This window comes from Callithrix jacchus, chromosome 10, assembly GCF_049354715.1.
Source record: "Callithrix jacchus isolate 240 chromosome 10, calJac240_pri, whole genome shotgun sequence".
Classification (NCBI taxonomy): domain Eukaryota; kingdom Metazoa; phylum Chordata; class Mammalia; order Primates; family Cebidae; genus Callithrix; species Callithrix jacchus.
The window spans coordinates 30,706,867-30,729,804 of NC_133511.1; the positions used below are offsets into that span (position 1 = coordinate 30,706,867).

The window sequence follows — 22,938 nt, forward strand, 5'->3', positions numbered from 1 at the left end:
TTGCATTTAACTTTTCTGTCTTAGCTCTCCCAGGACCTTGAATGCATGAAATACCCCTTCTGCGATCATTCTCTAACTCTCAGAACATGTCTTCCTTTATCTGGTCTAGCCCAAACCCTTGAATATTCAGAGTTATTCAAACTTCAGGTAAACTTTTTCCTACCCCTTTTATATAAGGATCTCAATCTTTTTTGAATTTATCCTAACTCGTCTATACTTTTATGCTCATACTGAATAATTTCTTGTGTTCTGAAGCCAACTTGTCATGTAAATGACTTCAAGGGGAAGAGGTCATTAATGATCACAGACTAGCTAGTTTTTGGATCTTCTCATATTTTTTTTAAAACCACTTAGAAGATCAGCAAAGGGAAGCCCAAAAGAAGAAGGAAAATGAAGGCCTAATTAGTGACATCCAGAGGTGACAGAATAAAACTGAAGAGACTATACTTTCAAGTGTAAAGGTACTGGGAAGGGAAATGTTTATTTCTTTAGTAAATATTTAATGAGTAGCTACTATGTCCAAGCCCTGTATAAACTGCTGGGGACACAAAGCTAGTTTTGGTCCTTAAAGAACTCATAGTCTACACAGAGTTTCTCAAGCTTGGTAATACTGGTATTTTGGGAGGGTAATTCATGTTTGGCATGGGGACTGTCCTGTGTAGCTACAGGATGTTTAGCAGCATCCCTGGCCTGCACCCACTAGATGCCAGTAGGCATCCCATATCCCATTCCCAGTTGTGATAACCAAAAATATCTCCAGATAATGCCAAATGTCACCTGGGGGACAAAGTGTGCCTTGGTTGACAACCACTAGTTTAGGGAAAGCAGATCATTTATATAACACACTGTGGTAAGTATTATTATTAAAACTTTGACAGTTAGAGGACTCCTTAATTCTGGGGGAAAGAGAGTAGATGCTATAGAAGGTTTCATAGGATAAATGACATGTTATGCCCAGTATATGAAAACTGTTTGGCAGTAGGCCAAGCAGACAAGAAGAGGGAAGGTTAGGGACACAGGGAAGGAGTACAGAAGAGTAAGTAGAGAAGGACCATTTGAAAGCAGATACAGGAAGATGAGCAAAGGCCTGGGAGTAAAAGACCACAGAATATTCAGGCAATGATGGCTACTTTACATGGAGGAAAATAGAAAATAAGATTGAGACTAGATCATGCCAGGTAAGAAATTTTTTAATATAAAGAAATCAATGTATATTTTAAACAGAATGGAGCCCTTTTTCAAACAAAGCCTTACCTAGATCCCCAGTACATTAAACTGATCTAAGTGGAACCTCTTCGGTTGGGTCATGGTCCACTCAGTTTTTCCTTAGCTTCTAAGTTGGCTTCAGAAGCACTTCTGCGGTACCCTAGAACTCTAGGACACATACTGGAAAAACCACTTTTGTAGGCAATAGGAGGCCACTGAAAGATTTTAAGTGAAGAATATATGTTCAGATTTGCTTTTCAGACAAAAGCACTCTAGTGGCAGAACTGAATATTGAGTAGGAGGAACAAGGAGAAAAGCCTAAAGGTACAAAGACCAGTCAGCATTTTATATGTAGGATTCACTTGGAGATCAGTCTTAAGGCTACAAGATACATGAAGAAGCACGTTGGCTTTGAAGTTGTACAAATCTGGCTTAAAATTCTAAGTGTGCTACTAATGATGAACTTGGGCATGTTAGTTGACTTTGCCAAGCTCTATTTTCTTATTCTGTAAAATGGGGCTACCTACCTCACTTGATCACAATAAAAAAATACACGTAAATGGAGATTGGGTGCTGGCATAGATAGCACTTAGCAAATATAGATGTGCATCATCTTCCTTCACTTGGTCTCTTTGTGATTCGAGTTTATTATACCTCCTTGATCCTATGTAACTTAGAAAAGGGAGATTTAATTGCTTGTTGTTAATAACTTTTCTACTTGGTAATGAATAGATACATAATTATTTTTTAAAAGACTGTATTTTTTGAGCCACCTGTTAGCATGGGCCACATGCTAAGACAAGGTCAGCATCTGGCTTCTTCTTACTTTGGGATGTGCCAGCATGTCTCATAAGAGGGAGTTCAAAACAAGAGCAGCCAAAACCCAAGCACTACATGTGTCTGCCTGGCTCAGAGAGAGTGTTTCTGGCCTGCTTCAGGTTAGCAAAGCTTACATCAGTTCCACAGTTAGAAAGTCAGCAGCTAAAAACTCCACCTGTGTACAGATCTTTCAGGAGATCAAATGGTGTGAGGATTACAAAGCCTGGATTAGAAAAGCCAACTTGCAAATCCAAATTTCCCTCTATTCTTTACCATCCTGTGCCAGTAAGTTCCTCAGCTATGAATATTTATGTCCCTGTCAGAGAAAACAATCTTTATTTTAAGAGTACTGATCTGTTTTCTCCTTTTCCTGCACATTGTTTATCATCACAGTGATGACATAATGTCAGCTGAGACAAATGTCCACCATACCCAAGTGAAAGGTGCAGTGTGGCTGGAGGATATAACTGGGTGGAGAATGGAGAGGAGGAAGAGCTCAGCTAAGCATTTTAGGATCACAGGCAGTGTCTGCATTTCAGTGCATTATGCCAGAAGTCTTACAGAAACAGATACTTTCAAATTGTCTACAACAAGGTAGTCAATAAAAGCTTTCTGATAATCTCAAGGCATTTTTCATCCCTATAACCCCTGTAACAAAGAATTTATATTCTCTTATGGCTGCAGATTCCCTGGACACTACATTTACTCTTTCTAGGGCAGAATTCAGCACTGCATTCACCTCCTCAGCAATTTGAGATTCTGATGTGAGGGAGAATTCAGCAATCTTACCTTTGAACTAGGGTCCCAAAGATAAGACGAAGAAACTTCTGCATGTTTTCGGTACACAGCCATTTCCACTGTTCTGTTAGTAGCAAGAGAAGCAAATCCAGGGCTGTGTCAGCTAACTCTGTCTCTGTTCCTAAGGAACAAAACAGCATCAAGAATAACTCAGAAGAGACCTATACTTGAGGAGCATCTTTCAATGTACTGGGTGACACCTGTGTCTCTCTACCTTCATGCCAATCATCTGGTATTTTTGCAATCCCTCTATACTCAAATGAAGAGATGTTTAACTCATATCTAGCAGGTTCAGTGATAGGCTCAGCATTTCTTTGCAATTTTTATTTATGTTCCTGATACTGTCACCTAATAAATGTTTCCATGATCTTAGAAGATTTTATATATATATATAAATAAATTATATATATATATATAAATAATTATTTTGACTACTTAGTTTCTATTTCTTCTGTATTTCCCCAGGATGCTGAATACTTTCTGCTCCAAATAAGAGGTCGCAACCAGTGACTAAGTGTAACTGGCAAGGCCTCCTCTCTTTCCAACCTTGCATTCCACTCGCCCCCACAAAACATTATGGAAATGCCATGGGCAGAAGTGGAAAAAAATTTGGCCTTCACTTTCCTGAAAAACCTCCGTTACACAGAACTGTGGGGTTAGGATTCAGGAGGCTCCAGTCTGATTTTGAAATAACATGTGGTTCTAGGAAGAACACACCTCTGGTAAAATGCCATAACCATTACTAAATTCTTTCCTGCTTCAAAGACTAGAAGGGCCACAAATGAGCTTATACCCATGCTAAACTAAGGTTTCCTGAACAAACGTATTTTATGGAAGGAAGCATGTGCTGTTTAAACTGTGCTGGGCTTCTAATGTCACTTCTGATTTGCCTCCAAGTACGTAATGTTACAGAGTGGATCTGAGATAACGGGTGCTACTGCTGTGATTAACATAATAAGTAATATCAACAATGACTCTGTTAGTATAGGACCAATGGGTATTCTCTGGGTCAGCTTGCCCAAGCTCTCCTTGAACATGAATGACTTCTGATTTGGACAGGTCTATTACAACGGAGTCACACTTCCCTTTTAATGCCATCTAATAAACATTTTATTTTCTGTTTGTATTGCAAGGAGGCATTGGGAACTGATATGTTGTTTGCTTTCTAATCATCTCCTCAAAGATGGGATATTGCAGTCTTTGGGAGACAGCATCATCCTGAGCCTTAGTCCTCAACTGTGTGATTCTGTCAGGTTTAGCATTTGCCTGGAGCTGCCACCATGTGGTCACAATTAGTTATAGCAGTGAAAAATAAGAAAGCAAACAAGGTACCACCAAGTTAGTCCTCTTAAAAAAATGGTAGATTTTTTTTTTTTTTAATTATATGAGCATTTTGAGTCTCTCAGAGATAGAAAGTTTCAGGCCTAAATCCTCCCTCTAGAGATACAGTGTTCAACATTTACAGGGTGGACTTTGCCTAGAATGATATTCAATATTTAAGGCATCACCACACATGCATTAGAGCTGAAGCCAACAGCACAGCTAGGGTCACCCTGGAAGAGTGTGTAGAATAAGAACAGAGAGCTGAAAATCAAGCTCTGACAGGTGGTTCACGGAGCCAACAGAGTGGACTAAGAAGCTGCAAGAAAGGCATGAAGAAAACCAGGAAACCTGGACACTAAGGAAACAAAGTTTCTAAAGAAATGCAAGAGTCTGATATGCCACAGCATGCCAAAAATAAATTCAATGAGCTGTCGATATTATCAGCATGATCTCGTCCTGCTGGATTAGAACTCCGTTTGTGCCCTGCTCCACTGCTTGGCTCTGCTCTGGCAACTGTGTCCTACTCATCTCTGTGCCCAAACATAGCACCTCCAGCACTGGAGTTCAACACATGGCATGCTCAGCCGGACAGAACAGAAATTAAAGTTACCAACTCCAACTATCCCAAGCCCCAAGTGGATGCTGCCTGCCTCCCTTCTCCATGGGAGCAGAGACCTTGCCACTCACCCGGATCGCTGTTGCTGGGGTCTTGGGCTGGCACAGCTGCATCTGACAAGCAACTGTCCACATGTCCTTTGGGAAGTTGTTCTGGATCTTTTTCTGGGGCTTCTGTTGGCTGCATTTCCAGTAACTTTGTCTGTTTTTCAATAAAAGATTCCATCCCAGACATGGAGAGGGTCTCGGACTCCTAAGAAATAGCCAGTGGCATATCACATATGGAATACTGATAGTAGGGGAGCAAATGTGGCCCTCTAGGTTTCTGTGCCTCTCCCGTGAATAAGTACCTTAGGTACAGAACCCAACTGATGCTATGACTACTCTAGGAAAGATTTTAACCTAAGTTGCAAGTAAAACAGGGCTGTCCTAGGACTATTCCGAATACATTTTGGGGTCATTCATTTTTTCCAGGAACTAGTCTTCTTTCTGATCTTGTCATCCATTATCCCAAACCCACTGTGGTTGAGAAGCCAACCTGTCAACCCAGAACTGGTAGGAATTCCAAACCAATCAGAGAAAATACTTTCAGCATTAAAGTTAGAGATCCAAATGTTAATTAAGTCATTTAGCCAGACATTCTGGCTTTAGAGAATAACTCAACTGCCTATAGCTGCCGGACCAACATCTCAGCTCTTTCTGCCTCACATTCTCTGGGTTTTGGTTCTTACCACATTGCCTTCCTGGAGACAATAGAGAATCTTGTCTTGTGCTTCAGTCACACTTAGTGCTGGAGAAATTTTACTGGATGAGAACCTCAGCCTGGACCTGGTACAGAAACAAAGAACAGAAACAGAATGTAATTCATGGTCTTGAGCCCCACAAAAAGGTCTGGTAAGTACTGATAACACAGCACAACAAGAATATCCATACTTATTCTGGGGAACTTACTGTGGTCAGAGCTGCCAGGAAAGACTTGGCCCTACAATCCCCCAAAAAATGTATATTCTAGTGATTCTTAATAGATAGGGCAACTCACATACTAAGCTGTATCTACAATGCACTTGTGAAATGGCTTCTGCCAAGTAAAACTGACATCAGTCTATATCGTGGTTATATTCCCACAGAATAGAAGATTAGCTAGCACATACTAGGAACTCATTAAAAATGTGCTGAAGATGAAACAGATGGGTGGCATAGACCAAATTTTTATTGTTGCTATTCATGGTGTATTCTTTTTGGACATCCATTAATTCCCCTTGCATTCCAAATTAAACCAGAGATGGAGATGCAAGTGATAACATCAGTGTTTCAAGGGACAGAGACTCATAAGCACACGTATCATGGTCATCCTTCAAAATAAGGGCCCCGTTAAGAAAAGGTTAGGTGCTGTGAGTCTGTTATTGCTGGCCCATGAAATGTAATCACAGAGACAGAGAGTAAGACACACAACACACACACATACACACACACGCATGCGCATGCACGCACACACAGATGCTCTTTCTTTATAAGGACCCAGATATATGAAATTTCCATTAAGGGTACATGTGATGCCTTTGCTGACCACATGTTGGCTTTGAATGCTGCCAGGGAACAGCTGAGCCCTAGTGCAGGGGAGAGTAACGGTAGTCAACCAGTTACTAAAATAGGCCCTGCAGGTTTCCATTCTATCCCTTTCCTGTTTATTGCTAATATATGCAACTTCTGAGCCAAGATTTCTAGAAATGATGGCAAACAGAGATCAGTTATAAGACTTAATTCTTACTAGGAAAGAAACATCTCTATTTCCCAGGAAAAGAGAAAAGAGAGTATCCATATGCTAGAGTCAAACATCCCTGGTCAGTTGAGCCCAGGGGTCCCATGGCAAACCCAAACATTCAGCAATGCTGTTTCTGCAGCACTGCAGGCTCCTCTGGGTGGGGCACTGAGGAGTCTGGGGTCTAGCCTTGCCTAAAAACTGGTATGCCTGACCCATCTCCTCTCTTCTAAGGCTTGAGAATAGGGTGAGCTTTGGCTGAGGATTGGGATCAATCTGAGAACTGGGGAAAGGTCCCTGGGTGACTGAGGGCTTCTCACTTGCTAGTCTTCTTGCCTTCTGTCTGGGACTTGCTTTCTGTCTCGGCCTCACTCAGCTCCTCTGTGGGACTCTGTGGTTCAGAGCGAGGAAACGCTGTCTTCAAGGTGTCCACAATGGCACTCACCACCATCTGCAGGAGTCAGAGGTACAGGGTCAGTAAGGCCATCCACATCCACAGATGGAAATCGCCAAATGAGCAGTCACCTGACCCCCCCGCCCCCCAAGCAGTTTACGCAACAGTACAAGGAGAGGGGCCAGGCTGTCTAGCAAAGCCTTACCCAGTAGGAAGGTTGAATATCAGCTAATGACTTAGTGACAACTATCTTCCTTTTCTCCACGACCATAAATGTCTTTTTCCTTGAGGAGTAAAACAAACAATGCCGTGGGAAAAGAAGCCAAAATGAATAGTGAGATATATAAAAACCTAAGAGTTCTATGGGCTGGTGATATATTTTTCAATTTTCTTTTTATATAAAAAAGTTTCCAAATTGATAATACCTTCATCAAGATGTGCATTAGTGGAAGTACATAGGTACATAGGTAGGACTATAAAGAGAAAGGAAAAGTGAAGAAGATGATCAAAAATATAAAATACAGTTTAGGGGCACAGGTAATATTAACATGGTTAGAGTAACTTACACAGAGCAAACAATCACTTTTTCTAATCAATTCAAACAATTTCTCTTCTTTAGGTACAGAAAGAATAACAAAAATCACTCAGGTCAAAACCAAGGTATTTGGAGTTGATATAAACTTCTCTACTCAAAAAGACCAAATAAAACAATCCTCATTGAAGATTAAGAGTAAGAATAGGAAAATGACATACAGGTATTTCCTGAAAAGGACACTGTGCAAACAAAACCTTAAACCTTCAAAGTAACAGAATGAAACATTTACTTTTCCTTTGGTGCTTCTTGCTAATTAACACTGCTGGCTCAGAGCAGCACCATGCCTTCTTTAACCAATTCTTGCAGTATTCCTCCATAAGGAGTAAGCTGGCATAGCCAAGTCAAGGCTGAAGTGAGTGGCCAACAGACTACAGTGAAGACTGGGGGAGAACAAACTAGGGGAAGAACACTGAGGATGCATGAATTTAGATAATGCAGCTTAGAAAATACAGCTTGTTCTCCAGGATCACAGAACTGTGGCCTGTGAGGGTAGGGAGGCCCTCATTGTCTCATTCACTGTTGTATGGACAGCAACTAGTAGAGGGCCTGGCTCAAAACAGGCATCGAGTAAGTAGATGCAGAAATGGATGAATGATATCTTCATGGAACTCTGGGCATTTACCCAGTTGATCCCTTTTTAGTTTGCAGTTTTTTCCACAGCAGTGGATATCCCCTAACACCTACTATATGAAATTCCATTTTATTTGTTGCTCCAAGCCGAGAGGAGAAGAGGGAGGCTCCTTTTCCACCAACGAGTCAGTGTTTTCCAGCCCTATAAAACACACGCCACTTTTGATAAACATAAGCCTCAGACTTCTGCCCCAGAGATGCTCATATCAGTTGGTAATCACTGCTTACAAGCGCCAACATATTACACAAATGTCTTTCTTCCACCATCTCCACAGGTGCTGAGACAACCTCTTGAAGAAGGTACAAGTCTCTCCATACTGTAACGGAGAACCATGATACCACTCTAAATCCAGCTTAGTATCCTGTCTGAGGGCTCTCTTCCTGGGTGACCCAACACTGAAAATGATCTTTATCCTCCAAAAGACCACCCTTCCTGCCAGCTATCTGTGAAGACACAGATCTATCTTCACATGCCTCCAACAGCATAACAATGTAATACCCCCAGGAGATACATGTACACTTAACAGTGTTGGGGTACTGTTTCCCAGCAGCTGTTCCCTGTGATTCAGCAAGCTGATAATTCAACCAATATTTGGCAACTGGTCTTGACAATATGAGACCATGTTCTATTCACGCCTCTGTGCTGCCCCTTCCCACACCCTATCACTCTTATTTTTCAAGCACTGCCTCCATTCCGATGGATCCTTCACATTTATAGATTGAAACTAAAGCTGACCACAGTGGCCCTGCTGGTACCTTGTCTATTCTAGAGACCATAAACGGTTTCTTGACAAAGGCAATGCGAGCATCTGTGTTCAGAGCAAGGAACTCCTGCACCTCCTCACTGTTAGCGATCTCCGGAATGGCACAGAGTTGCTGCAAAGGTAAAACACACAAAAAAATTTTAAAGAGAGATTCCAGTCCCCAGATCTCTCCACCTTGGCTTTGGTGTTCTGGAGTTAGACACCCCAGTTAAAATGAGCACAAGGCCAAAAGAGAATGCTGACCTTTAGGAATGATTCTAGGAGGCTCTTGCGGGCTTCTACTCTGTCACTGTCCATGTTTCCAAATGGAAGATCTGGAAAGAGCTTTTTAGGACCCTTCACATCTGCAAAAAACCCCAAAATATTCACTCATTTAACATTCAGAGAGCTATTACATATAACATGTATATAAAAAAACAGAACTATTGAATATATTTCCTTGGATTAAAAAAATTTCAGGACTTCCAAATATACATATAATCCATATGATCCATAAAACACGCCAGTGGTTACAAGTGAGGGCTCTGAAGTCCAGTGACCCAAGTTTAAATCTGGGCTCAACTCCCTACTTTAACAATGATCTTCGGCAATTTGTGTTATCTTTCTGACTTTGTTTCTCTTCTATTAGATGAGGATAACGGTAGTACCTATCTCATAGGCTGAGGGGGCATCAAAAGAGCTAACGTGTAAAGTGCTTAGAAGAGAACCTGGCACGTATTTTCAAGGTTGGCTCAGTGTTAGCTATTAAGAAAGAAAATGTATAATTTATGCCCAAACTTATTAAACTGTTTATTTTGGCAATCATCACCATTTTTAAAAAACGAAGTAACCAGTTACTAGCTCATTCTTAGAGTAAAACTTTATTACATTAAAAAAAAAAAATTCCCCGTGCCTGAGAGTTGTCAAACAGCACACAAAAGATCTGGTTGTTAAATGAAAGAAGGTGGCAACAACTTCCGGGTAATATTTTATATTAAGAACCACCAATCTATGAATCTGAAAAAGTTAATTTAACTCCTCACACTAACAGGCACAGGTGGAAATGTGAACACTTCTTTTTTAATCTTAAACTAGCTGGGGCTGCAGAACAAAGCATTAGGCAGTAAAGGACTACCTTTGAAAGAATGTGATCGCTGCTGTCCAGCACTAAACCTCAAAACTCCTGAAGCAAACCCAGGGAGCAGAGAACCTTGAAACTGCATTCTCCTCCCTGAACCCTCCCATAAACCAACAGGCCAGTCAGGTGGCTCGACATGGGAAGCAAGCAGGGAAAATTCATGACTTTTGATGAACTTGCGTAGATCTGGTTTCTCCTCCAGACGGGTCTGCAGATTCAAGAACTCCCGATAGCGGCGATTCACAGTGTGGTAGGCCAGCTGCTGCAGGCTGCTGCTGTTTTCACCGTCAAGGGCTGTCTCGTACTGTCCAATGAACAAAGTGATTGACTGAATCAGCCGGGTTTCAACAATCTTCTATTCTCGTTTTACTAATTGTTCAATGGCCATATAGTAAGAGTAAGAAACTTAGAACAAAGGGAGGGAGATGCTCCTATTCTGTTCCAGAACCTCCTATATTTAACTGCTCAAAAAGTCAGAAACGAGTTCCACTGCTCCATACTAACACTTTCATCTGAAAGCTCCCTCTCCCAGATACTTTATTTACTCACAAAATGGCCACGTAACTATTTTTCAAAGCCATATTTGAATAGAAGGCATAATATCCATAAAAATGATACTTCCTATATCACCTCTAAATTATAGGATAAACATTATAAGGGGAAAACCATTTTGCCATTATGCTCCCCATGATTATTTATATTAGTTAAAGGAAGAACAAATAATCCAAACAGCAGACAAAAATCATTTGTTTATCTGGAATAAACTAAAGGGTATTTGTGTCAGGCAGACTAATTTTCCTAACTGTTATTCTTAGAGCTAAACTGAATTTTTTCCCTAAGTCCCTATCATCTGTATCATTAGAAGTCACATGAAAAATGGAGATGCTATAAGGAGTCAAAGTCCACTGTCTTCATAAGCTCAGAGGGCTGGTATGCGGAAAAGATGACTTATACCTCATGTTCCCCAAAGAGTGAACACCATGGATAGCAGGGAAACTGCAGCTCACTGAGGGGGCACACTTTTTGACAGAGTAGTTAAGACACAATGAAATGCTGTGGGAGAAGTATATACGTGCACCTTCGCATTAGGAACAGGTTTTTCATTGAGGTATACTGTGGGCAAGGGATGGAAAATACTACCTCCTTGTTGGTGGGACTTGTGGCTGGTGCTTTACAATGTTTTGGAGACAGATAGGGTGTTCATTATGAGCTGATGTGAGCAAAGTAGTCCCTCAGAACAGTACTGAGGAGGAAATACCAGGTAAGAGACAGGTGGAATTCAGGGTGGGGTTCTCAATGGCCATAAAGTAAGTGTAAGAAACTAAGAACAAAGGGAGGGAGCATTTGGGAACGATGAAAGTTTCTGCGGAATATGTTGCTCCTTGAGGGCCAATTTTCAATACTGTTAGGGTTCCTTCCATCATATAAACTGAAAATTATTTACCATCAGAAAGTATAATATTAATATACAACTTAAAATCAGTTCTATGTCCATATAAAAATCTAAACCCAATTTCAAACTACTCATAATTGGCTATATAATTTTGTTCTCATTTTTTACTTTACCCTTTCTATTGAATATTGAACTATCAATATTAATGTAGCAGCAGATGCCAAAATCTAGCAGCAACAAAAAAGAATAAATAATGGGAGAAAGACTGTGAACTTAAAAATTCTATCCATCAACTTAATTTTTCTGCTAATGAGGAGAAAAAAACCCTGCTGTTTAATATCAGTGTTGGAATAGTCATTAAAAAAAGATGAAATAACTAGAACCCACACTTAAATGTGAGAAAGGTGCATGGTCTAGCGACACCCAGAATTTGAACAAAAAGGCCGGCAAAATGTTAACAAAGTGACACCAGTCCTTGAAGGCTATTCTCAGTTATTTTATGACCAGACATCTGCACTTCTACAACTTGCCTTAAGGAACGTGTGTGTGAGTGTGTGTGTTCACACATATACATTCCTAATTACTTCCCTTCTGACTTGAAAATGTCATGTTGAATCCTCCTTAGAAATTCTCGGATGGAAGACATCAGTCTGTCAGAATCTGTACATATAAAGAGCAGCTCAGGTGATTCTGAGGTATAGCCAAGTTTGGGAACCACTGAAAATATAACCCTCAGCATTCTAGCAGCCCTGAGGTTCCAGGATTGTGTGAGTACAGAATAAATGCTACTCTGCCTTACATATTAGCTTCAGACCATTCAGAGATAGATACCTATGGAAAGAAACACTTCAAACTAAGAGCATCCCTTCCCCAAGAATATTTGCTTCACTGACTGCTTTCCAAACCCACTCCTAGCCCAGATGAGCACCCACAGCTTTAATCCTGTTACCTTCACAGTATAGAGTGTGTATGGGTGGAATCCGGTGCCACTGTGCTCTCGGGCTGTAATAGTGCCAGTGATACGAAGGTTCTGGATGACAACTGGGCCATCTGGACTGCTTAAGGGCTCAAAGCTGAAGGTGGCTGAGCTGAGAGGACCAGGTGGAGAGGAGGAAAGCAGAATTGGTGGCAGACTGGGATCAAGGGAGCCCATGTCACTGGTGAGGTCCTTCTCTAAGCATGAGGGCCGTGAGAGGCAGGTCTTTTCTGGCCCCTCCAGCAAAGCTGTAACAGAGGTGGTAACATCTCCTTGTTCTATCTCTTTGTCTGCTGTGTCAATCTGGATCTCTGGGCAGGAGTTTGGTGTGGAGACTCGCAGGCCTGTCTCTGTTTCTGTCACTGGACCCTCCTCAGACTCTGCTCCTTCAGACCCCTCGCCATCTTTGGGTTCCAGAGCCCGTGAACCCTCTAGAGCACACAGGGCATCCTGAATCCTGTCAGAGAGAAAGTTGCCTGGAGTCATAAGCATGATGGTTTCTTTGCCCAGTTCAGACAGCGGAGACTCCAGCTCTGAGTCTTCACATAAGAACAGGGGGCCTCGAATATTAGGCTGTAGGAAATGAGATGAGTTGTTTCCTACTTTTCTTTCTTCAGACATTCCACCCAAATCTCCCTCTACAGCTTCATGACCTTCTTCAACTTCTGGGGAGGGGCCTGCAGGACCCTCTGGCTCAGTGTAACTTAGCAACACTGGGGCTGCTACTGGAGAAGAGGCTCTCCCTTCTGGAAGCTGTTCTACCTCAGCAATCAGTGGCAAAGAGGTGGGCACTGAAGGCTGTTCGGGGGTGCTGACCGAGCAGAGTGCTGGATCTCTGGCCTTGGAAAAGATACCCACAAGTACAAGGTGAATCCAGTCAGGATCTGACAGCCTACTGATCAGTGGTAAGATTACATTACACGTGATGAGTTCGACCACTACATGGCGTCCGGTACGGGTCTCCAAGTGGGGCTTGGGCACCAGACCTTGAAGCAACAAATTGACAACGCCACGTGTATAGGTGACTTCAGCACTGGGGCTGTGCACAGCAGGATGTGGGGTAGTAGCCTGGCAGTAAGCCTCCCAGAGGAGGGAAGGCTCAACTGGACCATTCTTCCCTGCAGTGGCCTCCTTTGCCTGAATGTAGCTCTGCAGGTGACAACCGCAGAGAGTCAGAACACTCTGGGCAAGAGCATGAGTGTCCATCATGCTCATCCTCCTCCGAAGCTCCTGGACCAACCCTTTCATAGCTGCCTCCATTTCCTCCTCAAAGGCTGGCTCCTGGCTCACGGAACGGTACCATGATAACACAAAATCTCGAATAACCATCTGGATGGTGCGGTTGATCTCCTGTTCCAACTGCCTTTCTGCCTCGGGGCATGGAGGACAGGTGGCCACTGGAATGAATCGTTCCAGGTGCAGTCGACCTGAAGCTGCTCCAGTGGCGCTGGAGCCCAGCCATCCTCCCAGTACCACTAGCAATGCAGACAGAAGGCACAGCAGCCACACATTGACCAGAAGATGTAAGACCAGGAGCCAGCCAAGCAAGACCCCCACAGCCATCAGCTTCCGGCTACTCAAGAGGTTACTGAGGTGGCAGCTGGTTCCAGCTGGAGTCTCCTGGAACGGTGGCACTATTTCTGTCTTCATGGTTGAACAAACAAGGTGGCTTCCCAAGATGACAGCCAAGATTTTACTTCAGAGTTTGGAAGGGGGGCATGAACTGTGTCTCAGATACGGGGCGATCTGGGTGCTGCTCAGGGAACCGGGGCTCCGAGCCCTCGAAGTCCTACACGCACTGCAAAGCGACAGCGGCAGCTCCGTGTCTACCCATGTCTACCACTAACAGAGCCCTGGAACTCGCCCCTTCCAGCCGAGGTGTGGCTTTGGAGGAAAACTTTGCGGCCTTCATACTGCCCCATGCGGAAATCCTCTTCGCGGGCTGGGGGCGGGTGGTGCAGGACCCTGGGGCCAACAAACACTTACACACGCAGAGGGCGGCGGCCGGCCGGGACTGGGTCACATGCCACCGGGAACCGCGTGCCCACACTCAGCCCCGACCTGAAATGGGCTCATCGGGGTCCTCTCCGCTGGCCTCGGCCCGCCGCCGCCGCCGCCGCCGCCGCCGCCGCAAACCTGGGCGACAACGCTCCGCAACCCACCCGGTATTAAGGCTGCCTGCCGGCCGGCCGCCGGCAACAGCTTCCGGGTCGAGGTTGACGGGAGCGAGGCATGCTGGGAGGACGGCCGCGCGCGCCCCGAGGAGTGGTGCTGCCCGGCGCCCTCTGCTGGCGAGGAGCCGCCCTGACTGCACCTGCGCTAGGTAGGCTCCGAGCCTGAGCCTTAGCCTGAGCGCTCATAGGGCGCGTGCTCGCCAAGGGCGGGCGCCGCTTCCCGAAGTGCTGGGAAACAGAGCAGCCTGCGATAATCACCGCAAAGACCTGTACTTCCAGATGCCTTAAAACGCATCCCAGCTCTGGTTATTAAATGGAGCCTGTTTCTTACTGCTTAGGCACACTGTCAATAATCCGGTTTATTTCAATCCCATGGAGGCGTAGTTTCATTGGCCTGATATGTCTTAACATTCACCCCTTTTCCCCTGGAGCCGGTACACAGCCTACCTCATTTGTTGTCAGGAATTGCAAAATATAAGGCATAAAACAATACGGAGATAGATTTATGTTTTAAATTTTACATACTGTACCACAAAATCAAATTTGCTGGTGGCTTTACGGAAACAATCAAATATTTTGGGCATCTGCTATCTTCAATGTGAGAGGCAGAGTGCACGAATAGAAGCAGACCTTGTCCTCCAGGATCTCATGCTAATTGGGGAGGCCAGCGCTTTGAACACCATTGGCTCTCTAATAATGTCACTCAGCACGTGATATAGTACAAGACAAAATCTTATAGGAATTCAGGGGAAGGGAAGATCACGGTGGGTTGCAACGGTTAAGGAGAGGCTCACAGAGATGGTGACTTTATGCTGAGTCTTCAAGGATGAGGGTTTCCAGGCACCTCCATCTCTTCTCACCGTATCCTCCCCAAAAACATAGGAAGAGAAGGCAGAGGTAGAGGTGTCCTTTCAGATAATCCTGTAATACATTTGCTTTGGAATATGCTCTATGTTGGATTGTTTTTGGTTTTAGCAAGTTTGACTTCAGGTGTCTATGCAGTAACCTATAGGAAGACAAAATATTGGAAGCACTGACCTGGTTTAAAAAGTGTTGGTGTCAGTTTTGTGTGAAACCAGCATCCATATCTGGAAGCACTGACCTGGTTTAAAAAGTGTTGGTGTCAGTTTTGTGTGAAACCAGCATCCATATCCACCTTGGGCCCTGGGAGCTGTGCCTGCAGTGTGGCTCTCCTTTCTGCTTTGGCTGAGGATGTGCATCATTTGCACAGAACTGTTCATGGTTGCCCTTCATCCACCTTCTCTGTGCTGTAAGCAGTCTTTGATCATCATGGACTACTCCCTAGATATTTAAAGGAATCTTCAAGCAAACCCCAACCCAAAACTGTGCCAACAAGAAGTGCATTGCAGCGTTCCCTCCCATGCATTGCTACTGTTAAGATAGAGACTTCCTTTGTATACAAAAGAAGATGTCATTTAGATGTGACCCATAGTTTATGATTAATTACTTTTAAAGCAAATGGTTTGATTTAGGTTCGGTGTCCGCTAAGCAAACTGGGCACTCCCCTGAGATGGCAGAACGTAAGTCCGTGTTTCCATGGTCCATACCTTTTCATGCTACCTGCCTTCCCACAGAAAAGGAACCCGAGAAGTGGGTTCTGCCCCTCTGTACCTTCTGAGACAATTGTAATGTGCCCAGGAGCACTTAGAAAATGGCAACAATGCTCTGGAGAAATGTCCCTGTCACCTAGTTGGGAGCTAAAACAGAAATGTGAATGATGAAAGGACTACCGATGGTTAGTCCTGAAGACTTCCTGTGGCAGTTCAAAGGGAAAGTTTACTTGGCAGCAGGATCCGTAGTGTTCAGGACAGTAAGGAAGTGACCTTGCAAGTGGGCGCTATGCCACCTGACCAGATGGTCTGGAGCATCAAGGTAGCCAAGAGTGCCTTCCTGATTCTGAAGCGGGTTTGATGGACATGCCTATGCACTTGTCATTTGGACGGGTGTGAGCTCCTGCCTGGGGGTCTGGGCAGGCCTCGGTCTCTAAACAGATTAATCACCGGGAGGAGGTGAGAGTCAGGACTGATGTGCCCTGGTGTGTGTATGTGGAGTGGGGAGGCTTGGCCACACCACTCACCATCTGGAGACGTCCTTCCTTCTTTCTTTTTTCTCATTTCTCAAAATATTAAAGGCATAGTGCTAGAGTGTTGGGGCAAACAAGACAAATAAGATACAATAATTCTTCTCAAGGGACTCTCAGTCTTGTTAAAGGAGAGAAACATAAATAGATAAATGTAATGAAACATGATCATGTGTGTAATGTGATGTGTTGTAATAGAAGTGCATATAATAAAATCAGAACACAGAGGAGGCGGTCAGCTGTGGAAGGGGGCGGTTCATAGTTTTCCCTCAGTTGGGAAATGAAAAAGAAGTGAATAAATTTTAAGAAATGTAGGGTAGTGAGAGCAGGGGAAAGAGAGGGAAGGTCTTTCAGGTAGAGGCCCACATGTGAGAAATCGGCAGGGACTTTGAGAGTAAGGGGCCTGCGACACAGGGCCTGCTGCAGCCAGCCCACACCCCACTTCAGTTTTCTCCCAAAAGAGAAGACCAGGTGGTTTCCTAAAAAGAAGCACATTGATGGGGCAGGTGAGTGAGAAGTTGCTGCTTCTTTCTAAAAAGAAGCTCACTGATGGGGCAGCTGAGTGAGAGTGGTATGGAGGTATTGCTGTGGGCTATAAAAAGGGAACTGTTGAGGCTCAGGTAAAATGGCAAAGCAGATAAAATGACAAAGAAGTTAACATGTACAGGGAAACTCCTCTTTACAAGACCATCAGATCTTGTGAGAGTTATTCACTATCATGAGAACAGCATGGGAAAGACTTGCCCCATGATTCAATTACCTTCCACTGGGTCACTCCTACAACATGTGAGAATTCAAGATGAGGTGTGGGTGGGGACACAGCCAAACCATATCAAGTGTCCTCAGTACAAGAGAGAAGCAAGCAGGAGATATTGGGATAGATGAAGTGAAAGGAGAAAGGGTTAGGACCTTGACATCCTGGGAAGAGAGTGGTTGCGGTGGAAAATCATGGTGTCTAGGAATCTGGGAAGGGAAACGAAGTCAGGACAGAGAGAAACAACTGTTGGGAGAAGATGAGCTATACTGGGAGCAAGTGAGTAAGAGCCAGAAGGAAAAGGCCTGTGGTTCAAGATTGGTCCATCAGAGCCTGTATTTGTTCTTACAGCTGCTCTTCCAAATTACCATCAACTTAGCAGCCTGCAGCACACATTTATTTTCTTACAGTTCTGAAAGTCAGGAGTCTAAAATGGATGAGAGGGCTTGTTCCTGTTGGAGGCTCTAATATAGAATCTCTTTTTTTGTCCTTTCAAGCTTCTGCAGGCTGCCTTTGTTCTTCAGCTCACGGCCCCACGTGCTCCAACCTCTACTTCTATGGTTACACCTCTTTCTCCCACCTTGACCCTCCAGCCTTCTTTTTAGAAAGGCCCGTGACTGGCCAGGTGCCATGACTCATGTCTGTAATCCCAGCACTTTGGGAGGCTAAGAAGGGAGGATCACAAGGTCAGGAGATCGAGATTATCCTAGTAAACATGGCGAAACCCTGTCTCTACTAAAAATACAAAAATTAGCTGGGCATGTTGGTAGGCACCTGTAGTTCTAGCTACTTAGGAGGCTGACGCAAGAGAATCACTTGAACCCATGAGGAGAATGTTGCAGTGAACCAAGACTGTGCCACTGAACTCCAGCCTGGTGACAGAGCAAGCTAGAAAAAAAATAAAATAAAATAAAAAGAAGGGCCCTGTGATTACCTTCAGCCTTCCCCACTTATCTAGGAGAATCTTCCTTTTTCAAGATCCTTAACTGAGTTATAATCTTTGTCTCATTTGCCAAGTAAAACAACATACCCACAGGTTCTAGGGGTCCGGATGTGAACATATTTGGTGGAAGGGGGCATTATGTGACCTTCTACAGCGCCTATGTACCTAAAGATGAATATATTTTGTGATGATAAAGTCTGGGTGTAGCCAGATGAGTTTCTGAAGTAAGATGTGGATAATCTAGGGCTAGGGTTGAAGGAGACATTTTGAGTCTATGTTTTGGAGAAGGATGATCTACATGGGCGTGGAAGTCACTAATGTTAGGATCTTGGTACAAAAGTTCTCGATAAAAGAGAAGAATGATCAGGAAGTTGGAAGATGATGTAATACAAGGAGTGATATGGTTTGGCTCTGTGTCCCCACCCAAATCTCATGTGGCACTGTGACCCTGAGTGATGGAGGTGGGGTCTGGTGGGAAGTGATTGGATCATGGGGTTGGTTTCTAATGGTTTAGCATCATCCCCCTAGTGCTGTCTTTTGATGAAGTTCTCAGGAGATCTGGTTGTTGAAAAGTGTGTAGCGCCTCCCCCTTCACTCTCGGTCTCCTGTTGCCTTGTGAAGACATGCTGGCTTCCCCTTTGCCTTCTGCCATGATTGTAAGTTCCCTGAGGTGTCCCCAGCCATGCTGAACTGTGAGTCAATGAAATATTTTTTTCTTCATAAATTACCCAGTCTCAGGTAATTCTTTATAGCAATGTGAGAACAGACTAATACAAGGAGTAAAGAAAGTATGGTGTTACCAAAATAAAAGAATCATCTGAAAGCATCCATGAGGAATTAGGATATTGCCAGGAGCATCTCCACATCCTGCCTGAGGTGCAGTGATGGAGAAAAATAGCCACCAGAGGGCAGCAGAAAGTATGGCATCTTAAGGAGAAACTATCTTTCATTCACCTGTCATTCTCATGTCTATCCATTCAGCGCACAAAGATTAAGCCAGATATTAGAAATTTAAAAATGGACTTTCTGTAGTTTCTCTTCTTGAAGAATTCACAATCTAGTGCAAGAGACAGATATTGACACGATGTAAAAAGTGCTATAATCAAAATATTGTCAAAATATGGGAAGGCAAAAATTAGGAAAAATTGCACAGAAGAGATGACATTTGAACTGGCCTTAAAGGATAGGTTGAATTTCCCGTAAAGACAAGAGTAACAGGTTATACTAGGAATAAAGGAAATGAGAAATACTGAGTAAGCTTCCGTACTAGTTTCCTAGAGCTCAGAACAAACTACTACAGACGGGGTGGCTTAAACAACAGAACTTTATTTCTCACAGTCCTGGAGGCTGGAAGTCTAGGTTCAAGGTGTCAGCAGATTTGGTTTCTCCTGAGGCCTCCCTTCTTGCTTAGCAGAAGGCCACCTTTTCACTGTCTTTCCTCTGTGCACATGCATCCCTGGTGACTCTCCCTCTTCTTATAGGGACACAGTCAGATTCGATTAGGGCCCAGCCACCTGAACTTATTTCATCCTAATTACCACTTTACATGCCTGTTTCCAAATTGAGCCACATTCTGAGGGAATATGGCTTCAACATATGGGTTTTGAAGGGACAGGGTTCAGTCCATATGACCTCTTTTCTATCTGTGGGTTATATGAATGCTTATATTTTGATTATGAGGATTCTAAAAAGGAATATAATAATTCCTATAGTTCCTATATACATTTTTTTTAATTTCATTCAAAAGTGGAAACAGCACTGAATTACAAGTTAAGAAGATCCAGGCTTAACTTCCTCTTCTGGCTGTATACAGTACTCAACGCTTGAGTAGCCCCTCCCCCTGCAGAACAACCAGACACTGAATAGGAATGAGTTAATGGGTTCAGATGAGGGCACAAAATATGTGAGAAGTCCAAGGTACACTACCCCATTCCACTCTAAAGGCAAAACAATTAAATTATTAAATAGAGCAAAACAAAACAGAAAACAACTCTGAGATGAAGGTGGAACTGTCAGTAGTGAGCAGATGAAAGGAGCAGGGTGGCCCCAGGGACAGACATCCTTCGCAGATCTGTAATTCAGGTTCTGAGTCTTGTTCCAGCAGGAGGAGGTAAAACTCAAGCCCTGACTCCACTTTGAACCACAGTCCTTGAAGGGGAAGAAGAAATTCCAGGTCAGTGGCATTTCCAAACTTCTGGAAGACACAGAAGCAAATCCATCCTGGAAGATAATATTCTCATGGTAAGACCATGAAGTAAGCACAAATTTAATATGGAGTAATGTGAACTCTAAATCCAAGACCATCAACTACAAGAAGGAAAGCTAACATGAGTGAGAATCAGAGGAAATAAACAACAGATTGAGAACACAAGGACCGTGGGTATGAATATTGTCTTCTGCTTAAGATAGAAGATTCATGTATGAGCTTAAGAGGAGTGAAACAACTATGTCCTAGCAATAACAGATTGTCAAAGATGCCCACACAGACTCAAAACATAGCCAAGTGAAACTTCTATAAACAAAGAATAGGACCACTGAAATAAGATACTTAATGTATATGTTAAATAGTTGATTACATATAGCCAAAGAAAAAAATTAATGGCCTGCAGTATTTGTTGAAAGAAATTAAACTATAACATGAAGAACCAGGGAATTGAATATGTAAAAAAAAAGATGAGGAGGAATGGATGCTAGAATAAAAATTCTAAAATGTATATAATCAGGAGTTCCAGGAAGATAATAAAGAGAATGTAGAAGAATAAAAATTTAAAGAGATTTTTGGCAGGTAATTTTCTGAAATTAGATGAAAACACAGATTCAGGAAGAATCAATAATATAAAGTAGACCAAAAGCCCAAACGCTGATCATTTTAAAGACCAGTAAAAAAGAAAAAAAATTAAGTAAAATTGATGGAGAATGACCAAGAGTTAAATAATATGGAGCCTGAAAAAGGAGGCATAATTACATATGTAGGAGAGTTAAAGGCATAGGTTAATGACAGCAAATTTAAACTCTAAAACAAAATGGAAAAAATTTAGAAAAATATAAATTACAAAATAATCGAAGAAGAAATAGGATGTTTGAATAAATCTACACTGATTGACAAATTAAGTAACATTTTAAGGTTTCTCTCAAAGAAAATACAGGTATTTTAAAAAGTACATACTTTGCAACTAACAAACATAACATAACCTTGAAATTAAGACTAGACAAGACAGGAAAAAAAAAGAGAATGTATAGGTTAACCTCGTTCATAAATTTTTAGATGCAAACATTTCTTTCTTTCTTATTAGACAGACTCTTGCTCTGTCACCCAGGCTGGATTGCAGTGGGGCGATCTCAGCTCACTGCTGCCTCCCTGACCTCCTAGGCTCAAGTGATCCTCCCACCCCAACCTCCCTAGTAGCTGGGACTACAGGCACACACCACCATGCCCGGTGGCTAATTTTGAATTTTTTTGTAGCGATGGGGAGTGGGGGGGTCTTGCCATGTTGCCCAGGCTGGCCTCAAACTCCTGGGCTCAAGCAATTCTCCAGCCTCAGCCTCCCAAAGTGCTGGAATTACATGTGTGAGCCACCACATCCAACTAGATGTAAACATTTCTTAAACAAAGTATTAGCCAACTAAAACCAGCAGAGTACTTAAGAACAGAAAGAGAATACAAGGGTGGTTTAATATTAAAAACTCTGTAATCAGCCAGGCACGGTGGCTCACACCTGTAATCCCAGCACTTTGGGAGGCTGAGGCAGTCAGATCACTTTAGCTCAGCAGTTTGAGACCAGGCCGGACAACATAATGAAATCCTGTCTCAACCAAAAATGTAAAAATTAGCCAGATGCGGATTTTATATTTTATTATAGGCACATGCCTATAATCCCAACTACCTGGGAGGCTGAGGTGGGAGAATGGCTTGAACCCAGGAGGCAGAGGCTGCAGTAAGCCGAGATCACACCACTGTGCTCCAGCCTGGGTAACAGAGTGAGACTCTGTCTCGAATACAACAAAACAAAACAAAACTCTGTAATTATCAGCCCCCACAATTGAAAGAGAAAATCCATATGTTTTCTCATTAGATGTAGCAGAAGCATTTAACAATATTCAATATTCGTTCATGATTTCAAGTAACAAACAATTATAGAGAGGCATTTTCCTGCTTCAAAATATTATTCTGAATGGAAAACATTAGAAGCATTTCCTCTGTTCAGTTATTTTCTTATATTTAAATATTTTAACAGGCCTATTGAGGTATAATTGACATAAGATAAATTGCAAATACTTAAAGTGCACACTTTGATAAGTTTTGACATAAATATATGCCAATGAAACCATCACCACAATAAAGATAACTAATGCATCCATCAACTTCAAGTTTCCTCCTGTTCTCCCAGCATCACCCTGCCCCCTTTCCCAGGCAACCACTCATTTTCTTCCTGTCACTTTAGACTAGCTTCTCTTCCAGATTTTTACATAAATGAAATCACATATAATGCTGACTTCTCTCACTCAGCATACATAATTATTTTGAGGTGCATTCACGCTTTTGTATGAATCAATAGTTTATTTTTTTATAGCTGTGT

At 42.9% G+C, this 22,938-nt stretch overlaps 1 protein-coding gene across 32 annotated transcripts in view; it reads right to left on the reverse strand.

Annotated features, from left to right (window-relative positions):
• Positions 1–14,596, reverse strand: part of SNX19 (sorting nexin 19) — a 99,855-nt gene extending 85,259 nt beyond the window's left edge. For 18 of the 32 annotated variants that reach the window (XR_013522823.1, XR_013522822.1, XR_013522827.1 and 15 more), the window contains exons 1-8: positions 12,363–14,596; positions 10,018–10,324; positions 9,147–9,247; positions 8,896–9,015; positions 6,841–6,971; positions 5,493–5,589; positions 4,834–5,014; positions 2,815–2,944 (exon numbers count right to left, since the gene is read on the reverse strand). Coding sequence is in view for 18 of the 32 variants with exons in the window: in XM_054241741.2 (XP_054097716.2) it covers positions 2,815–2,944; positions 4,834–5,014; positions 5,493–5,589; positions 6,841–6,971; positions 8,896–9,015; positions 9,147–9,247; positions 10,018–10,324; positions 12,363–14,039 (2,744 nt within the window). In the remaining 14 variants the exon portion in view is untranslated. Of the gene's footprint in view, positions 1–2,814; positions 2,945–4,833; positions 5,015–5,492; positions 5,590–6,840; positions 6,972–7,119; positions 8,278–8,895; positions 9,016–9,146; positions 9,248–10,017; positions 10,325–12,362 lie in introns of those variants that run through there. The other 14 variants (XR_013522832.1, XR_013522824.1, XR_004731106.3 and 11 more) reach the window with 4 other exon arrangements.
• Positions 14,597–22,938: the final 8,342 nt, after the last annotated feature.